Here is a 14296-nt window from a genome sequence, read left to right on the forward strand (position 1 = left end):
GATAAAGACCATCCAAGAGTAAATGTTCTGCATGTCAAATAAATAATTATAAAACAAAACAGCTTATATTTTCTGTATACCTAGAATCTTAAATCAACTCTGCTACATTTGTGATTTGCATACATTTTGTACATCATTCCAATCTGTAAAACTAAGAGGCAATTAATGCTGTATAAATAGTACAACTGTTTATCATTGCAAATACACAGGGAATTCATGGGTGTCACTAATAGCTGCTCGTAAATATAGGTATTGGACCCTTGTCTTGGGTTTATCCTTCCTCCCTGCCCCTGAAACTGAGCCAGAGGACTGTTTTCAGACACGCATAAAATATGGATAAAATTATATTCATCATCCTGAGTGAGGCTAACCTCAAAAACCACACTGCTTTCAATCACCCAAGCCATTCGAAATGGTAAAGGCAGCTGATATTAAATGCTTAGGAGGTGTATGCTTTTAGTGTGAGACATACCCCTCTGTGTTCCCTTTCAAAAATAATTAAATAAAAAGTATGGGACCTGGTGTAAAAAAAACAAAAAAACAAAACAGAAACCCAATAAAACTAAAAAAGGCGAGGAGTAATAAGACTGAGGAGAGTGTCTTGCTCCAAACATCTGCTTCCTTCATGGTGTGTGGAATGAAGACACTTGGTGGAGTGACAGGAAGAAATGGGACCCGTGGGCTTTTCAGCAGCTCCCTATCCCCGATGAGGAAGGCGCTGCTGTGGGGTTGGTGCTGCTGTTCTGGCCTTTTCCTTTGTGCCTCTGGCCACCCCTTCTCCTTCCACCACCTCCAGACTTTGGCTGTAACGTAGATAGAACGAAACCGCTCAATAAGGCAGTCGCTGCACTGCATCACAATGCCAAAAACAACAACAAATGCAAAGACCAGAGTCCAGTCTCCACAATTCAGCCTCACTGTTGCTTTTGTTTTCTGTCAACACAGTTTACCTTGTTCTCTTTGTTGCCCTCCTTTAACTGAGGGTCATCATCTCCCTCTCCCTTTGAGAGCCAGCCACGAAAGCAAAGGAGATGGAGAGAGTGTACAGGAGTGATGTGGGTGAGTTAAAATTTAGGGTGAAATATTACAAAGCAGTGTATAGATTCACAGACAAGATGTTACATGAGAAAAAAAGAGGAGGAGGAAACAGAAGTTAGAACAGCAACTTCGAGGTAAGTAATCAGAATCTGAAGAAACGCAGGAACTGCACTACTGCGCACACACAGAATTTGTACATACAGCATACAGCTTTAGTACTTTTAATGACTTGTGACTCACCGGTTGTGTCGAGTTGGAGGCTGCCGGTTGAGCTGCTGCTCCCACGTCGTCACCGGCCACCACGGTGCCGTCCTCTTTTCGCGGCGGCGCCTTTTTGGTAGACTGCATTTTGATTTGTGGCGGTTTTGAGTTTGATGGCATGTTATTGGTGGATTGCAGCAGCTGAAAATGATATGAGACAACATGTTAGTTCCAAAGAACTATCTGTGAGCACATAAACCTACAATGATTTCTACATTTTGGACATAATCTTAATATTATTTCCAACTACAGCTTTAGAACCTGGCTCATGATCCTCAGATCGCTGTAGCATTAACTCAACATAAACCTTCAGCTTCCAGAAGGCTTTGCTACCTTAGTGATGGTTCCTACAGCTTTGGTGCGCCCCTCCCTGAACACAAGCCTCTGGTCACAATGCAGGTACTCGGGGGTCTTGATGAAACGGAAGTGGACTGAAGCCTTGTCGCCTGTTCGTAAGCAGTCTCTGTTCATGGACAGGATGGTGGCAGTCTGCCTTATGCTGCCACAGTGGACTGAGTGTTGGGGAATATATACGTAAAGGAGAATGAATTGATGCTTACTGTGGTTGTAAAATGACCATTTCAGTCCCATAACATTTATACATACAAATGTTCAATGTCATTTAGAAACTTTGCTATAAATCTTTGCTGAAATGTCCTGCCTTTGCCTTAAGGTGACTCTAGAAACACACACAGAGCGTGTCACTGCTACTCACCCATGGCCTGGTATCTCGGGGATATTGTGGTGGGATGATGCAGCACCAGGATCTCAGCCTCAAACTCCCAAGTTGCCTGTGGGTTTAGCCTCGGGGACACCATTACCATGCCTTTCCTTATGGACGAACGCTTGATCTTTGGAAGGAAGCATATGACAAAACATGTCATCATTTTCACTGCCCTTCTATTATCAAGATGAATAACACTTTTCAAGACCAGCAATAAGGCCTAATGAGTAAAAAAAAACTGCTAACATTTAACTGACCTATGCAATGCCAAGCATCTGCACTAGACAGTGGATGATTTTATTATTTCTCTACCTTTTTAAGAGCAAACGAGGCAGTCTGGCCACCTCTGACCTCCTTCACAGGCATTCTCTTACGGTGTATTGATTTGACAGCAATAGAGATGAAGCTCCCTAGAGGATCAGGTCCCAGCAGCATGGTGTCATTCAGGCGTATGAGCCCACGTAAAGTAGTTCCCGATACTACAGTTCCCACACCCTAAGACATAAACAACACATGACCTGTTTTTTTGCATTAAATTTACATGATAAAATACATTAGGGAGAGCAGTTTATCAGTGTTCATAGTACCGGTACAGAGTAGGTATCATCTATTTGAAACTCAGCAGGCTGATCGTCCCGGTAGGATGTCCTGGAGGAAAGCAGGTTGAGAAACATCTTAAGCAGGTCCATGTTCTCACCGGTCACATTGGAGATCTGAAAGATGGGGCACATCCTGGGGGTGCACAACAAACACACGTAGCTTACAGTGAGACATTGTCTTTCTGCTGCTGAATCTCGCAACAACAGACCCAGTACCTCTCCGAACTGAAGTTTGAAGCGGTGACTATGACGTCGTCCTTGTTCTGTACCAGGACAGGAATTTTTCTACAGCCTGGGGACTTCAGTAACCTCTGCAGCAGCTTTAGGGTCTCTGATAGAAGGAAATGAAGAACACACAAGTTATTTAGTTGTTACTGTAATTTTTTTAGCACGTGAAAATGCAGATAAACAGCATATAAGCTAATAGAAGATGTATTTTTTGCATAATAAGGAAATATTGCAAAGCAAATAAAACCCCAGAAGGCTTACCTTGCAAGATGTTGGCTGGGCACATGTCTATCTTGGTTACCACTACAAACACAGGCACGTTCAGAGCTAAAGCCAGGCCCAGGTGCTCTTTGGTCATTCCTACGATACCTGCGTTACTGCCCACCTGGAAAGGAAGGGAAAAGTGAATTTTATTCCTACACTTGTATGAAAAAGAAAAAAAAAGAAAACGATTTTTGGGACATCATGGATATTGTACATAGACACGCACACCATCTTCCCTCCCCCTCCCCCTTTCTGACCATAAGCATGCAGAAGTCTGGAAGGTGTCCTGTCATCCCAAACACTGTGGTCTTGAGGTATTTCTCATGGCCGGCCAGGTCTATGAAGGTAATGACCTTAGAGGACTTCTCACAGATTTTGGTCCAGTCCAGACTTCCTCCATGACTGTCTGGTTTATTCACCACCTGGGAGGCAAGTACAATAACAGAAATCCTATGTAAACATACAGTCTTTCATCTTCCATCAACATTTTCTGTAGATCCTCCATATTACTATTAACGTTCACCTCACCAAACTCATTTCTTCTCACACTTATTTTAACAGTCAACATATTTCAGCACCTCATGACTCAATATATGAACCATCATTAAAAACACGAGTCATTTTCAGAGTTACACTTCTTTTAGAAGTAAAGCACTGAGCATACACACTCACCTGTCCCTCTTGGTCAAACCCCAGGATATCATTGCCCACACTGCTGGTCCTGCCACTCTCCATCTCATGCTTGTGTCTGAATAGTTTCTGGCGGGCAAAGCCCCTGCCGTTGTCCAGCTCACCATGTGTTAATACTCCCAGCAGAGTACTTTTACCAGCATCCACATTGCCCACCACTGCAACCCTGAGAGACACAAGGATACCATATAGGTTGAAAAAAGAGCCCTGGATGCTTCAGGGAACAGAATAGAACTGAACAGAATAACTTTCATTGTCCAAACTGGTGGAAAACTGTCAGTTATCAATTCATACTAAAAACTGATAATTATCAGCACACATTCATACACACACATGCATAAACCATTGGTAAAGTTATAAAAATATATTGCAGCTTATTATTCATCATACTAATTGAATTTGGTACAAATCATCCTCTATATAGCTTTTTACAAGCCAGAGGCATTCTATAACATTGACCTGAGTGCAATTCAGATTCAGTCCAGTTTGTTCCTACTTACCACAGTCAGGCTACCACACCAGACTGAGTATTGAACATGAGGACGATTTCAATCAAGCTGACATTTACTCTTTCCAAAACGTATTCGCTAACTTCAAAGCCTCTTAGCTTCCTCATAAGAAACAGTCTCTGACTAACTTTCTTATTGATGTAATCAGCATTAGCTGCAAAATGTAATTCCTTATCACAATGTTTTCCCAGATACTTAAACCTATTAATGACTTCCACAGACTGAACAGAAAATGAAAGACCTGTTTTAGGGCCTGTGTAATTCAAGACAGGCTCTTTTGTGTTGTCAATGTTAATCAACAAATAGAGAGATTTATAGCATTCCTCCAACCTACGCAATGATGCAAAATCATCAGGGTTGGTATTCCTATGACCGGGACCAACAAGAGTTATATAATCAGCATATTACACCAGCTTCATATTCCCATCCTGTAGCTGTACATCATCTATATAAAGAGAAAATAACAATTGGGATAAAACACACCTTTACAGGTTCCCCGTATTACAAATTATTTCATTAGACAACATGAGTAATACAGACCTTCTGCGAACAATAAATTTCAAAATATCTAATCCACTGTTACCCTCTTATTATTTGTTCTTGCAATAAAATGTGTCCTTGTATTAAAGGCTGAAGTCAGATTGACAAATATAATCCTTCCCTGATCAGCTGTTTGCTGTAAGCGATGTGTAACTGTATTAAGTAGTATCAGTGCAGCATCTTTTGTGCTCCTTTGTGACTTGCATGCTAACTGCATACAGGCCAACTGATCCATAATAGCTGAGGTGAGGTGTTTTTTAAGCACTCCCTCCATATAATTAGACAGCACACGGGTCAAAGCCACTGGACAAAAGTCAGTAAGGGATTTGGAACCCGGCCCTGGGATTGGTTTAATTACAGAAATCTTCCATCATCATCACACTATCATGATCGTAGCTTATGTATGTCTGTATGTTTGTTCCCAAAATCCTCCTAGATGAAACCTGGGCTGTAAACCACCTAGAGTACCAATATTCATAACATCTACAAGGTGATTTATGACTATTATTATTATTATTATTATTATTATAAATATTTAGCTTAAAATAAACATTTCTTTAAATTTCCTTTAAAATTCTCAGCTGTAATTGTACCAAGTGTGCATCTGACTTTTTCCACACCCGAGGGGCCTCTGGGTTTTTTCAGTAGTTTATCTGATAAAAAATTGAAACAGTCTGGTCAGGACACATGTCACCTGTACTGAACACACTGTGCACTGTTGAAAGTAAGTGTGACTTCATTACTGCTCACCTGACCTCCAGGAAGTCCAGCTCACCCACACGCCTCCGTATCAGATAGTCACGTACCAAACCGGCAGCCTCATTGCGCTCCCGTAGAGGGATCAGGTCAGCATCTAGCTGCTCACACATGGAGTGAACTGTGGCTACTGAGGCCTCCATATCTTTCTCATCCAAACCCCAGTCACCACCATCTGCACAGGAGGAGAACAAGAACAGATGTGTTACAAACTGTTACAGAGTGAATAGGTGAAAAGGCGGAAGAGAGAGACTCGTAATTTACACTACAGTATCCTTGGAATTTGGACAAGGGCTTTTATATATCTCTCACCTGAGCCCATTCCAACCACATAAATAGTCTCTCCACATCCCTCTTCCATCCTGTCTCGTAGCTGCCGAAGTAACGAATCATACTGCTCTCCATTTGGGCTAACAAGTGCCAGCTATTGGGTTCCAGAGAGGGGAAGAGAGAAAACATAAAGAGTAACACTGGCCATGAAATTGTTAAATCAAATATTCTTCTTCTAATAACAGTTAATAACAGTCCCGGGAGAGACTGCATCAGGTAAGGTTGTTTAAAAAAAAAAAAAGAACAGGCATTGAACCAAACATTATTACTTATTTGGGACATTTTAGTTTCACTGGAGGACACTCTCATACCCTGTAAGCAAAAAGAAATCTGAAGGGAATGGCAGGGTCGAACGCATCACCCAACTTGCAAACACAGCTGCTTCTTTTCTCATGACATACCTCAAGGTTACATGAACACAGTGTTGTTATCCCTGCTGATATGGACCTAAAAACACCTTGAAGTGCAATGCTATTTGTATAAGAAGAACCTGCTTGTTTTATGTTTATTTGTTGTGAATGTTGGCCTGAGTGTGTAAGACCTTGGGAAGAGTAGCTAAGGATGAGCGTGATGCTCATGGGGACCCTGATTAAACAAACATTTTTTTATTATTATTTGCTAGTTTTTGTTTCTATCTTTAAAAGAAACCAGAACAAACGCACACAAAATGAAATAAGTGAACTATTGAGGAAATGTAGTTTAGGTCCAGTAGTAGCAGAAACATACTTTACTTAGTGGCAGTACATTGCTTTCCCTTTAAGGGCGGGTTACAAGTGTAATAGTACTATCATACTTTATACTAAGAGATATGCATTCGGAGCTACAAGGGCTGTGTTAAAGGCCTGCTAGATGAATAGTACCCAGTGGACTGGGTTATTGAGAAGTTGCTACACAGAATAGCATATCAGTTGCTAACATGCTGAAACTATCAGGAGCCAAAAGTCAACAAGGGACTGCCTACCTGATGCAACTCTGTGCAATGTGTTTATGGGACCAAAAAACACCATTGTAACGTGCAATTTAATACCTGTGGGCAAAGACATGATTGCTTTCACTCTTACATTCAAACATTCCGGATTACGTCAGGCCAAAAACTCTTTTTTCATGCTACAAGTTTCGGTATTTAAGAGCAACTTTCAGTTGATCAGAATGGTTCAGCAGCACATATAGCTACAGCCAACAATATATATCATAGGTAGACATTATAGGCAAAACATGTCGGGTATTTTAGCTGGTACCCTGGAAAGCCGACCATATTATCTCATTGTTCTTTATTATCCCGTATGTTTTTGTTTTGGGTTCACAAACCGTTAATAACAGATGAACCATATTCACTTGTTTTGAGAAGTGCTTCTATGTCCAGCTAACGTTAGCGCCGGGCTCCGCTGCTATTTTAGCTGGAACTGCTAACACTTGCTAGCTGTTTAGTGTCAACAAAAGCAGCTCGGTGTCCAGAAAAATCACTCGTGTGTTATATTTGGTGCTTAAAAATACTCCGTAGCTATAAAACGTTAATTACATAGCTGTAGAGGAGAGGCGCATTATTTTTCTCATTCATTCATTCACTGACAGCAGCAGCTAGCATTAGCTTGGCGAGCTTAGCTTTACCTTGCTAGTAAAGTCAATCCCCCGATCCTCGGGCTCGCCATTGAGCACGTCTCCATCCTCGAAACACTCATCCCCGGCGTCGTCGCTGCATCCTCCACGGTCTGGAGCAAATATACTCGCCGGGACTAAAGCATCGGCCAGCGGTACGGAGCCTGGGCTAATGCCTGGCTCATGCGCCGCCGCTATTGATGCCATTTTTATGCCAACTTTGCAGTAATAAATTGCAGGTTTTCTAAACTGTTGTGATGACGGCTGGCAGGCAAACACACACACATATACACACTAACCGGTGCACCTCGAGCTGTCAATTCCAGTATTAGTTAGATATTTGCTACGCTACAGTTAATGACGTTAGCAAGGGTCTCACCGCGCTTTAACTAACATTAAAATAACGCTTACTTATGTACCGTCTGTCCGCGTTTGAAAATGAAACCTACCAGCACCTGAATATTAAAAAGGAGGGCGTGGATAACCGTGTGTTTTGACATCATATTCACCAGTAGAGTTGAAGTCACTGGGAAAATGTTAACAGTGGACCAATACCAGTGAGGGGGTCGTTCATATGATTACAAGCTGGATCAGCCCCTCACACTCAGAGGGCAACAGGGCTCTAATAGCACGTATTCCTGAATTACATGTGCAATAATAACAGTGTGCAATACACATACACTTCTTCTTCTTTTTTATACTAAGTTAATATACTGTGTTGTGTTGTTTGTTGCGTTGTGATGTGTCATATCGTGTCGTGTTGTGTTATATGTAGTGCCGACGTAGGACAGTTTTCCAATTTCATTGTACTACTGTACTATGTACAGTGGGGCAAAAAAGTATTTAGTCAGCCACCGATTGTGCAAGTTCCCCCACTTAAAATGATGACAGAGGTCAGTAATTTGCACCAGAGGTACACTTCAACTGTGAGAGACAGAATGTGAAAAAAAAAAATCCATGAATCCACATGGTAGGATTTGTAAAGAATTTATTCGTAAATCAGGGTGGAAAATAAGTATTTGGTCAATAACAAAAATACAACTCAATACTTTGTAACATAACCTTTGTTGGCAATAACAGAGGTCAAACGTTTACTATAGGTCTTTACCAGGTTTGCACACACAGTAGCTGGTATTTTGGCCCATTCCTCCATGCAGATCTTCTCGAGAGCAGTGATGTTTTGGGGCTGTCGCCGAGCAACACGGACTTTCAACTCCCGCCACAGATTTTCTATGGGGTTGAGGTCTGGAGACTGGCTAGGCCACTCCAGGACTTTCAAATGCTTCTTACGGAGCCACTCCTTTGTTGCCCGGGCGGTGTGTTTTGGATCATTGTCATGTTGGAAGACCCAGCCTCGTTTCATCTTCAAAGTTCTCACTGATGGAAGGAGGTTTTGGCTCAAAATCTCACGATACATGGCCCCATTCATTCTGTCCTTAACACGGATCAGTCGTCCTGTCCCCTTGGCAGAAAAACAGCCCCATAGCATGATGTTTCCACCCCCATGCTTCACAGTAGGTATGGTGTTCTTGGGATGCAACTCAGTATTCTTCTTCCTCCAAACACGACGAGTTGAGTTTATACCAAAAAGTTCTACTTTGGTTTCATCTGACCACATGACATTCTCCCAATCCTCTGCTGTATCATCCATGTGCTCTCTGGCAAACTTCAGACGGGCCTGGACATGCACTGGCTTCAGCAGCGGAACACGTCTGGCACTGCGGGATTTGATTCCCTGCCGTTGTAGTGTGTTACTGATGGTGACCTTTGTTACTTTGGTCCCAGCTCTCTGCAGGTCATTCACCAGGTCCCCCCGTGTGGTTCTGGGATCTTTGCTCACCGTTCTCATGATCATTTTGACCCCACGGGATGAGATCTTGCGTGGAGCCCCAGATGGAGGGAGATTATCAGTGGTCTTGTATGTCTTCCATTTTCTGATGATTGCTCCCACAGTTGATTTTTTCACACCAAGCTGCTTGCCTATTGTAGATTCACTCTTCCCAGTCTGGTGCAGGTCTACAATACTTTTCCTGGTGTCCTTCGAAAGCTCTTTGGTCTTGGCCATGGCAGAGTTTGGAGTCTGACTGTTTGAGGCTGTGGACAGGTGTCTTTTATACAGATGATGAGTTCAAACAGGTGCCATTCATACAGGTAACGAGTGGGGGACAGAAAAGCTTCTTACAGAAGACGTTACAGGTCTGTGAGAGCCAGAGATTTTCCTTGTTTGAGGTGACCAAATACTTATTTTCCACCCTGATTTACGAATAAATTCTTTACAAATCCTACCATGTGAATTCATGGATTTTTTTTTTTCACATTCTGTCTCTCACAGTTGAAGTGTACCTCTGGTGCAAATTACTGACCTCTGTCATCATTTTAGGTGGGGGAACTTGCACAATCGGTGGCTGACTAAATACTTTTTTGCCCCACTGTATGACTGTGCAGTGACAATAAAGAGTTATCTTATCTTATCTTATCTTATCTTATCTTATCTTATCTTATCTTATCTTATCTTACATACATACATTTAAGATTAATGTATGCAATAATTACTGTGTCGGTTTGGTCTGCTTTGGTCTGACACCAAAATGTATTCAAAAGTTAATATTGTCTGACCTATGTCATTATGACAAGGAAATGATATGTTGTACTTTTCAATTATTATTGTGACCAATGCTCAGTCTAACATTGATCTGCAGTCTGAAAGGTCACTTCTGTTGTACAACCTGTTGTACCTGTTGTACAAAATGTTGTGCTTGACTGGTAAATGTTGTGATTAAATAGCCAGTTTAGTGTAATTTACCTGATTACTGTTTTGCATTTCTTAATGGCAACAATGTGATGTAATGTGTACAATTTTTCATTTTATATTTTCCTTTTGTTGTTGTTGTTGTTGTTGTTGTTGTTGTTCTCCAGTGACAGAAACACTATACTCATAGAGCATAGTGAAGTGCTTTTTTCTTTTTTTTTTTAAAAACCCTCTTTTTTTATGCTTCACACCACATTTTTTTTCTCAGGGATAATATGGGAGGCTGAATTGTGAAAAATAGCCTATTTGTTTTTTTTGTTTTTGTTTTTTTACTGTTTTGAGCCCAAATTGTTTAAAGTAAATTTCAATTTTGAAAATCTCTAATAAGCATTAAATATTGCTATTTATTTTTGCTTTCTGTTTTTGAAGCTAGATAATCCTTCCTGGTGTATTACCCTCACACAAACTCTGATGCTCCTGCATTTACCCAAGAATGGTGGCGTATCTATGTAGTTTGATTGACTTTTGTGTAGCTGAGTGGTGTGTGACGTTTTGCATTCTATTTTGTTATAATTTTGCATCACTGTCAGATTGATATTTTTGTTTGTTTGTTTGTTTTTTACTTTTATGTTACTTTAGTTAAAGCTATACATCCTCAACACTAATTGGGAATATCCTCAGAAGATTTCCCACCTACATTAGCGCTCTATTGGTTCTCCTTGTCACCTTGTAATAACAGCTGCCTCCAGTAGTAAATAGTCATTACAGAATGTGGACTGTTGTAGTATTGCACTCTGACCACTGGAGGACAGTGAACACTCAGATCACCTTTGTGTCAGACCACAAACAATATAACTATTCTCGAATTCTTCTCACCTTCAAGCATTTTCACTAATAACTCTTAAGTAAAATAATGAATTTTGATAATTGTCTGCTAACTACCAATCAACAGATAGAATTTTTTAAAATAGTTTGCATTTAATCTTAAGAAATACACACAAATATAATTGTTTTGTGCTGGTGTGAAGCCTGGAATAAATGTTGTAGTGGTTTGCATTTCATTATCTCATATAATTAAAGTATGTAGCTGAATTACTGGCTTTCATGTGATGATAATAAATAGTTATAATAAATATTCAGTAAATATTGTGTGTGTGTGTGTGTGTGTGTGTATGTGTGTGTGTGTGTGTGTGTGTGTGTGTGTGTGTGTGTGTAGGCGGATATGTGTGTGTCATAAGATCTGCTGACTGCCTTAAGACCACAAGCATGAGCAAACATGTCACATCTCTTTGTCCCACTGAACGTCTGATAAAGGAACTGGTTTTCACAATACTAGCAACAAATATGACATAGCTTTTCCAGATTGATCCTGTAGAGAGATGAACTTTACAAATAATAATAATAATAATAATTCCACCTGCTACACACTACACACTGTTTGTTGGCAATACTCAAAGTACAGCTGAACTAAGATCCTCAGTCGTTCACTTGTAAGGTGGTACATAACTTTGAACAAGCTGATCTGAAAGTGAAGATAATCTTTCCAAATACAAAATATGTCAGTTTTGATCACTTTTCTGAGAAACATAATTAAACACTAGTAATAAACTCCACCACACCTTCTTAAAGGAGTCTTTGTTAGTCCCAATTAGAACAAAGCTTTTTCTAAAATCTTGTTAAATGGAAACAGGCCTATAGTTACTGAGGGGATCAGGGTCCATGTTGTGTTTCTATAGGACTTTGTGACTGTGTGCTGACTGTGTGCTTTAAAACAAAATGAAGTGACTCAGTTTACTGTGAAGTTACTAATTATAGCCATGTTTAAATACTTTTACCATATCTGACAAGTTTCACTCTGGTTTGAAAAGCATACGTAGAAAAAAACTACTCTGTTTAAGGCATATAATAATAATCTGCTTTTGTCTGTCAGTCTACTATTTAGTCATGCTTGATCTCAGCATAGAATCTAACAAGTTCTTTAAAAATATCTGGAACACAAACTTTGTCACGTATTACACTGGTTTCCCTCCTCAACTATAGGAACGTCATGATCGAAAGATGAAGCTAGTCGGCTTCCAGAACCTGTTGCATCCCACAAGGATCCACTTTTGTTCCTCTTCTGTTTTTAATCATACGTGCTACATACATCATGCATTGCCTTTATATTTCTGAAATGTTGAAACAGTTATCTGTCTGTGTCACCTTTCACCTGGATTACCATAACTTGCTGTAAATAAGACTGTTCAGTTTCACCCTTCCTTGATTACAGATGGTTCAAAACTGATTTTTTTAATGGTGCACAGAAAAGAGAGCACATTATCCTGTTTTCGCTCAGTTGCACTGGTTATGTGTGAAATCATTTTCTAAGTTCAGTATTAGTTGTTTTCAAATACTCCATTGATTGGCTCCATAATATACTGCAGATCTTTTAACTCCATATTCTACCTTGAGGTCACTGAGTTCATCCTTCCAGTTTCTGTCAGTGTCAGTGACCCTTTCTTGCCAGAGAACAAAACCAGGACTTTGGTGTTTTTGCCCTCAGGCTCTGGAGCCTGCCATCCCACATAGAAACCATGGACATTGCTAAAGCCAATACAGAAGTGTCTTAAATCTGTATTCCCACTGACATCCAATACATGGCAATGGCTGTTATTCCAGGAAGACATGTGGTATAGAAGTGTTTGGGAAAATGTCTTTCTGTCTTGTCTTCTTGTCAACATGCATTTCCCTTTCATTTCCCTTTCTAACAGAGATGTGAAAGTTCTCTGTTAGAAAGGGAAATAAATACATGCAACATTTCTGTAATTTCTGTCATACCTTCTCTCTTTCACAATATTACCGCTGAGCAATGGCAGAATTGCATTCTGGCCTCTTTGGATTGCTAAACTAGGCAGAATACAATAGAGACCTTGTATCATTTGAGCTTTTTTGGATACAGGGATACATTTGTTTGAAAAGGTTTGCAATATCTAAAATCGCATTAAAAGATGAAATCAAATAAACTAACAAGGTAGAAATCTTGGAAACCATTTTTAATCTTACAAGTATAAGCCAATGACAATAGAAAAGATGATCAAAAAACACATCAAAACTGATTTTGGAATAGAAGCTAACATGAAGCTTCTGGAATGGCCTCCCCAAAGGTCCAATCGCAACCCTGTTGAAAATTTGTAGAATACTCTTAAAAGCCGAGTCCATTTAAGCCAGTTAGTTTAAATGAACTCTGCCAATTTTCTCAACAAGAGAGCTCAAATATCCATCCAGAATTACGCTAAAAGCTTGTTGATGACCAAAAGCATGTGGTCAAGGTGCAACTTGTGACCTTTGCGCAACCATTCAATCAATCAACTGTTAAAGAAACCATTAAAAGTCCCTAATTATCATGACATTATTCCCCAAGAGGAGTGTATATAAGCTTTTGACCACAATTGTAAATAATTCCCCTACTGCACAGCATTTGCTTGTGCAGTAGGGTTAGACCATGACCATCCAGAAAGGTGTGTGAGAACCTATCATGCATCATTTGAAGATAGCACCCTGTTTTGACATATGGTCACAGGAGCACATGGTTCAAGAAGTAGATAAGATTATTTCCTATAGAAATTTTAGCATTCAGTCAGGTTTTTACTTACTGCACATTGCATTAGTTGTTTAGGAATTAACTGATCAAGCTTGCATTTTTGTTATTATAATACTAGTTTTTATTACTTGGATAAAAACCCTTTGCAGTCTGAAGGCCAGAGCCGATGGAAACCCTTTGATGCAGCTGCTGTCTTTAGTTTCTTGTTTGTGCATCTTTCTGCCTTCAGTTTTTATTTAATAACTGAAAAGTATGCGCTAAAGGGCTGAGATCAGATGACTGAGTTGGCAGTTGAAGAATATCTCCTTTCTTTGTCTTTATAGACTGTTGAGTTGCTTTTGAATGATTACCCATTTGCACTGTGTGGACTATGCAAATTAGTTTAAAGCGTTCTTTTTGTACTTTTTACTTAAAGATCTTGTGATTTTTCTA

General features: G+C 40.0%; 1 protein-coding gene across 2 annotated transcripts; it reads right to left on the reverse strand.

Moving 5' to 3' along the window:
- Positions 1–445: 445 nt before the first annotated feature.
- On the reverse strand, positions 446–8068 carry gtpbp1 (GTP binding protein 1). Of its 2 annotated transcripts, XM_085403652.1 has the most exons (14): positions 7548–8068; positions 5922–6033; positions 5604–5784; positions 3787–3970; positions 3372–3536; positions 3112–3235; positions 2839–2953; positions 2611–2755; positions 2336–2518; positions 2015–2150; positions 1633–1811; positions 1279–1440; positions 951–1001; positions 446–803 (listed from the first exon to the last, which is right to left on the reverse strand). In XM_085403652.1, the coding sequence occupies exons 1-14, from the start codon at positions 7740–7742 to the stop codon at positions 687–689; spliced, it is 2049 nt and encodes a 682-aa protein (XP_085259778.1). In that variant the 5' UTR covers positions 7743–8068; the 3' UTR covers positions 446–686. The 2 variants fall into 2 exon arrangements, with proteins under 2 accessions (XP_085259778.1, XP_085259777.1); XM_085403651.1 differs by lacking the exon at positions 951–1001 and having other exon boundaries at positions 7548–8064.
- Positions 8069–14296: the final 6228 nt, after the last annotated feature.

This window comes from Rhamphochromis longiceps, linkage group LG4 (assembly GCF_057381845.1).
Source record: "Rhamphochromis longiceps isolate RC_006_pf linkage group LG4, R_longiceps_female_GT1.1, whole genome shotgun sequence".
NCBI classification, from domain to species: domain Eukaryota; kingdom Metazoa; phylum Chordata; class Actinopteri; order Cichliformes; family Cichlidae; genus Rhamphochromis; species Rhamphochromis longiceps.

Excerpts from the sequence above, each read along its gene's own strand:
- gtpbp1 (XM_085403652.1), bottom strand. The coding sequence starts at position 7,742 with ATGGCATCAATAGCGGCGGCGCATGAGCCAGGCATTAGCCCAGGCTCC. Across the intron at positions 5,785-5,921 it reads TGTGGTTGGAATGGGCTCAG|ATGGTGGTGACTGGGGTTTG; the intron begins GTGAGAGATATA and ends CCTCCTGTGCAG. Across the intron at positions 1,812-2,014 it reads CCCGAGATACCAGGCCATGG|TCCACTGTGGCAGCATAAGG; the intron begins GTGAGTAGCAGT and ends CCCAACACTCAG.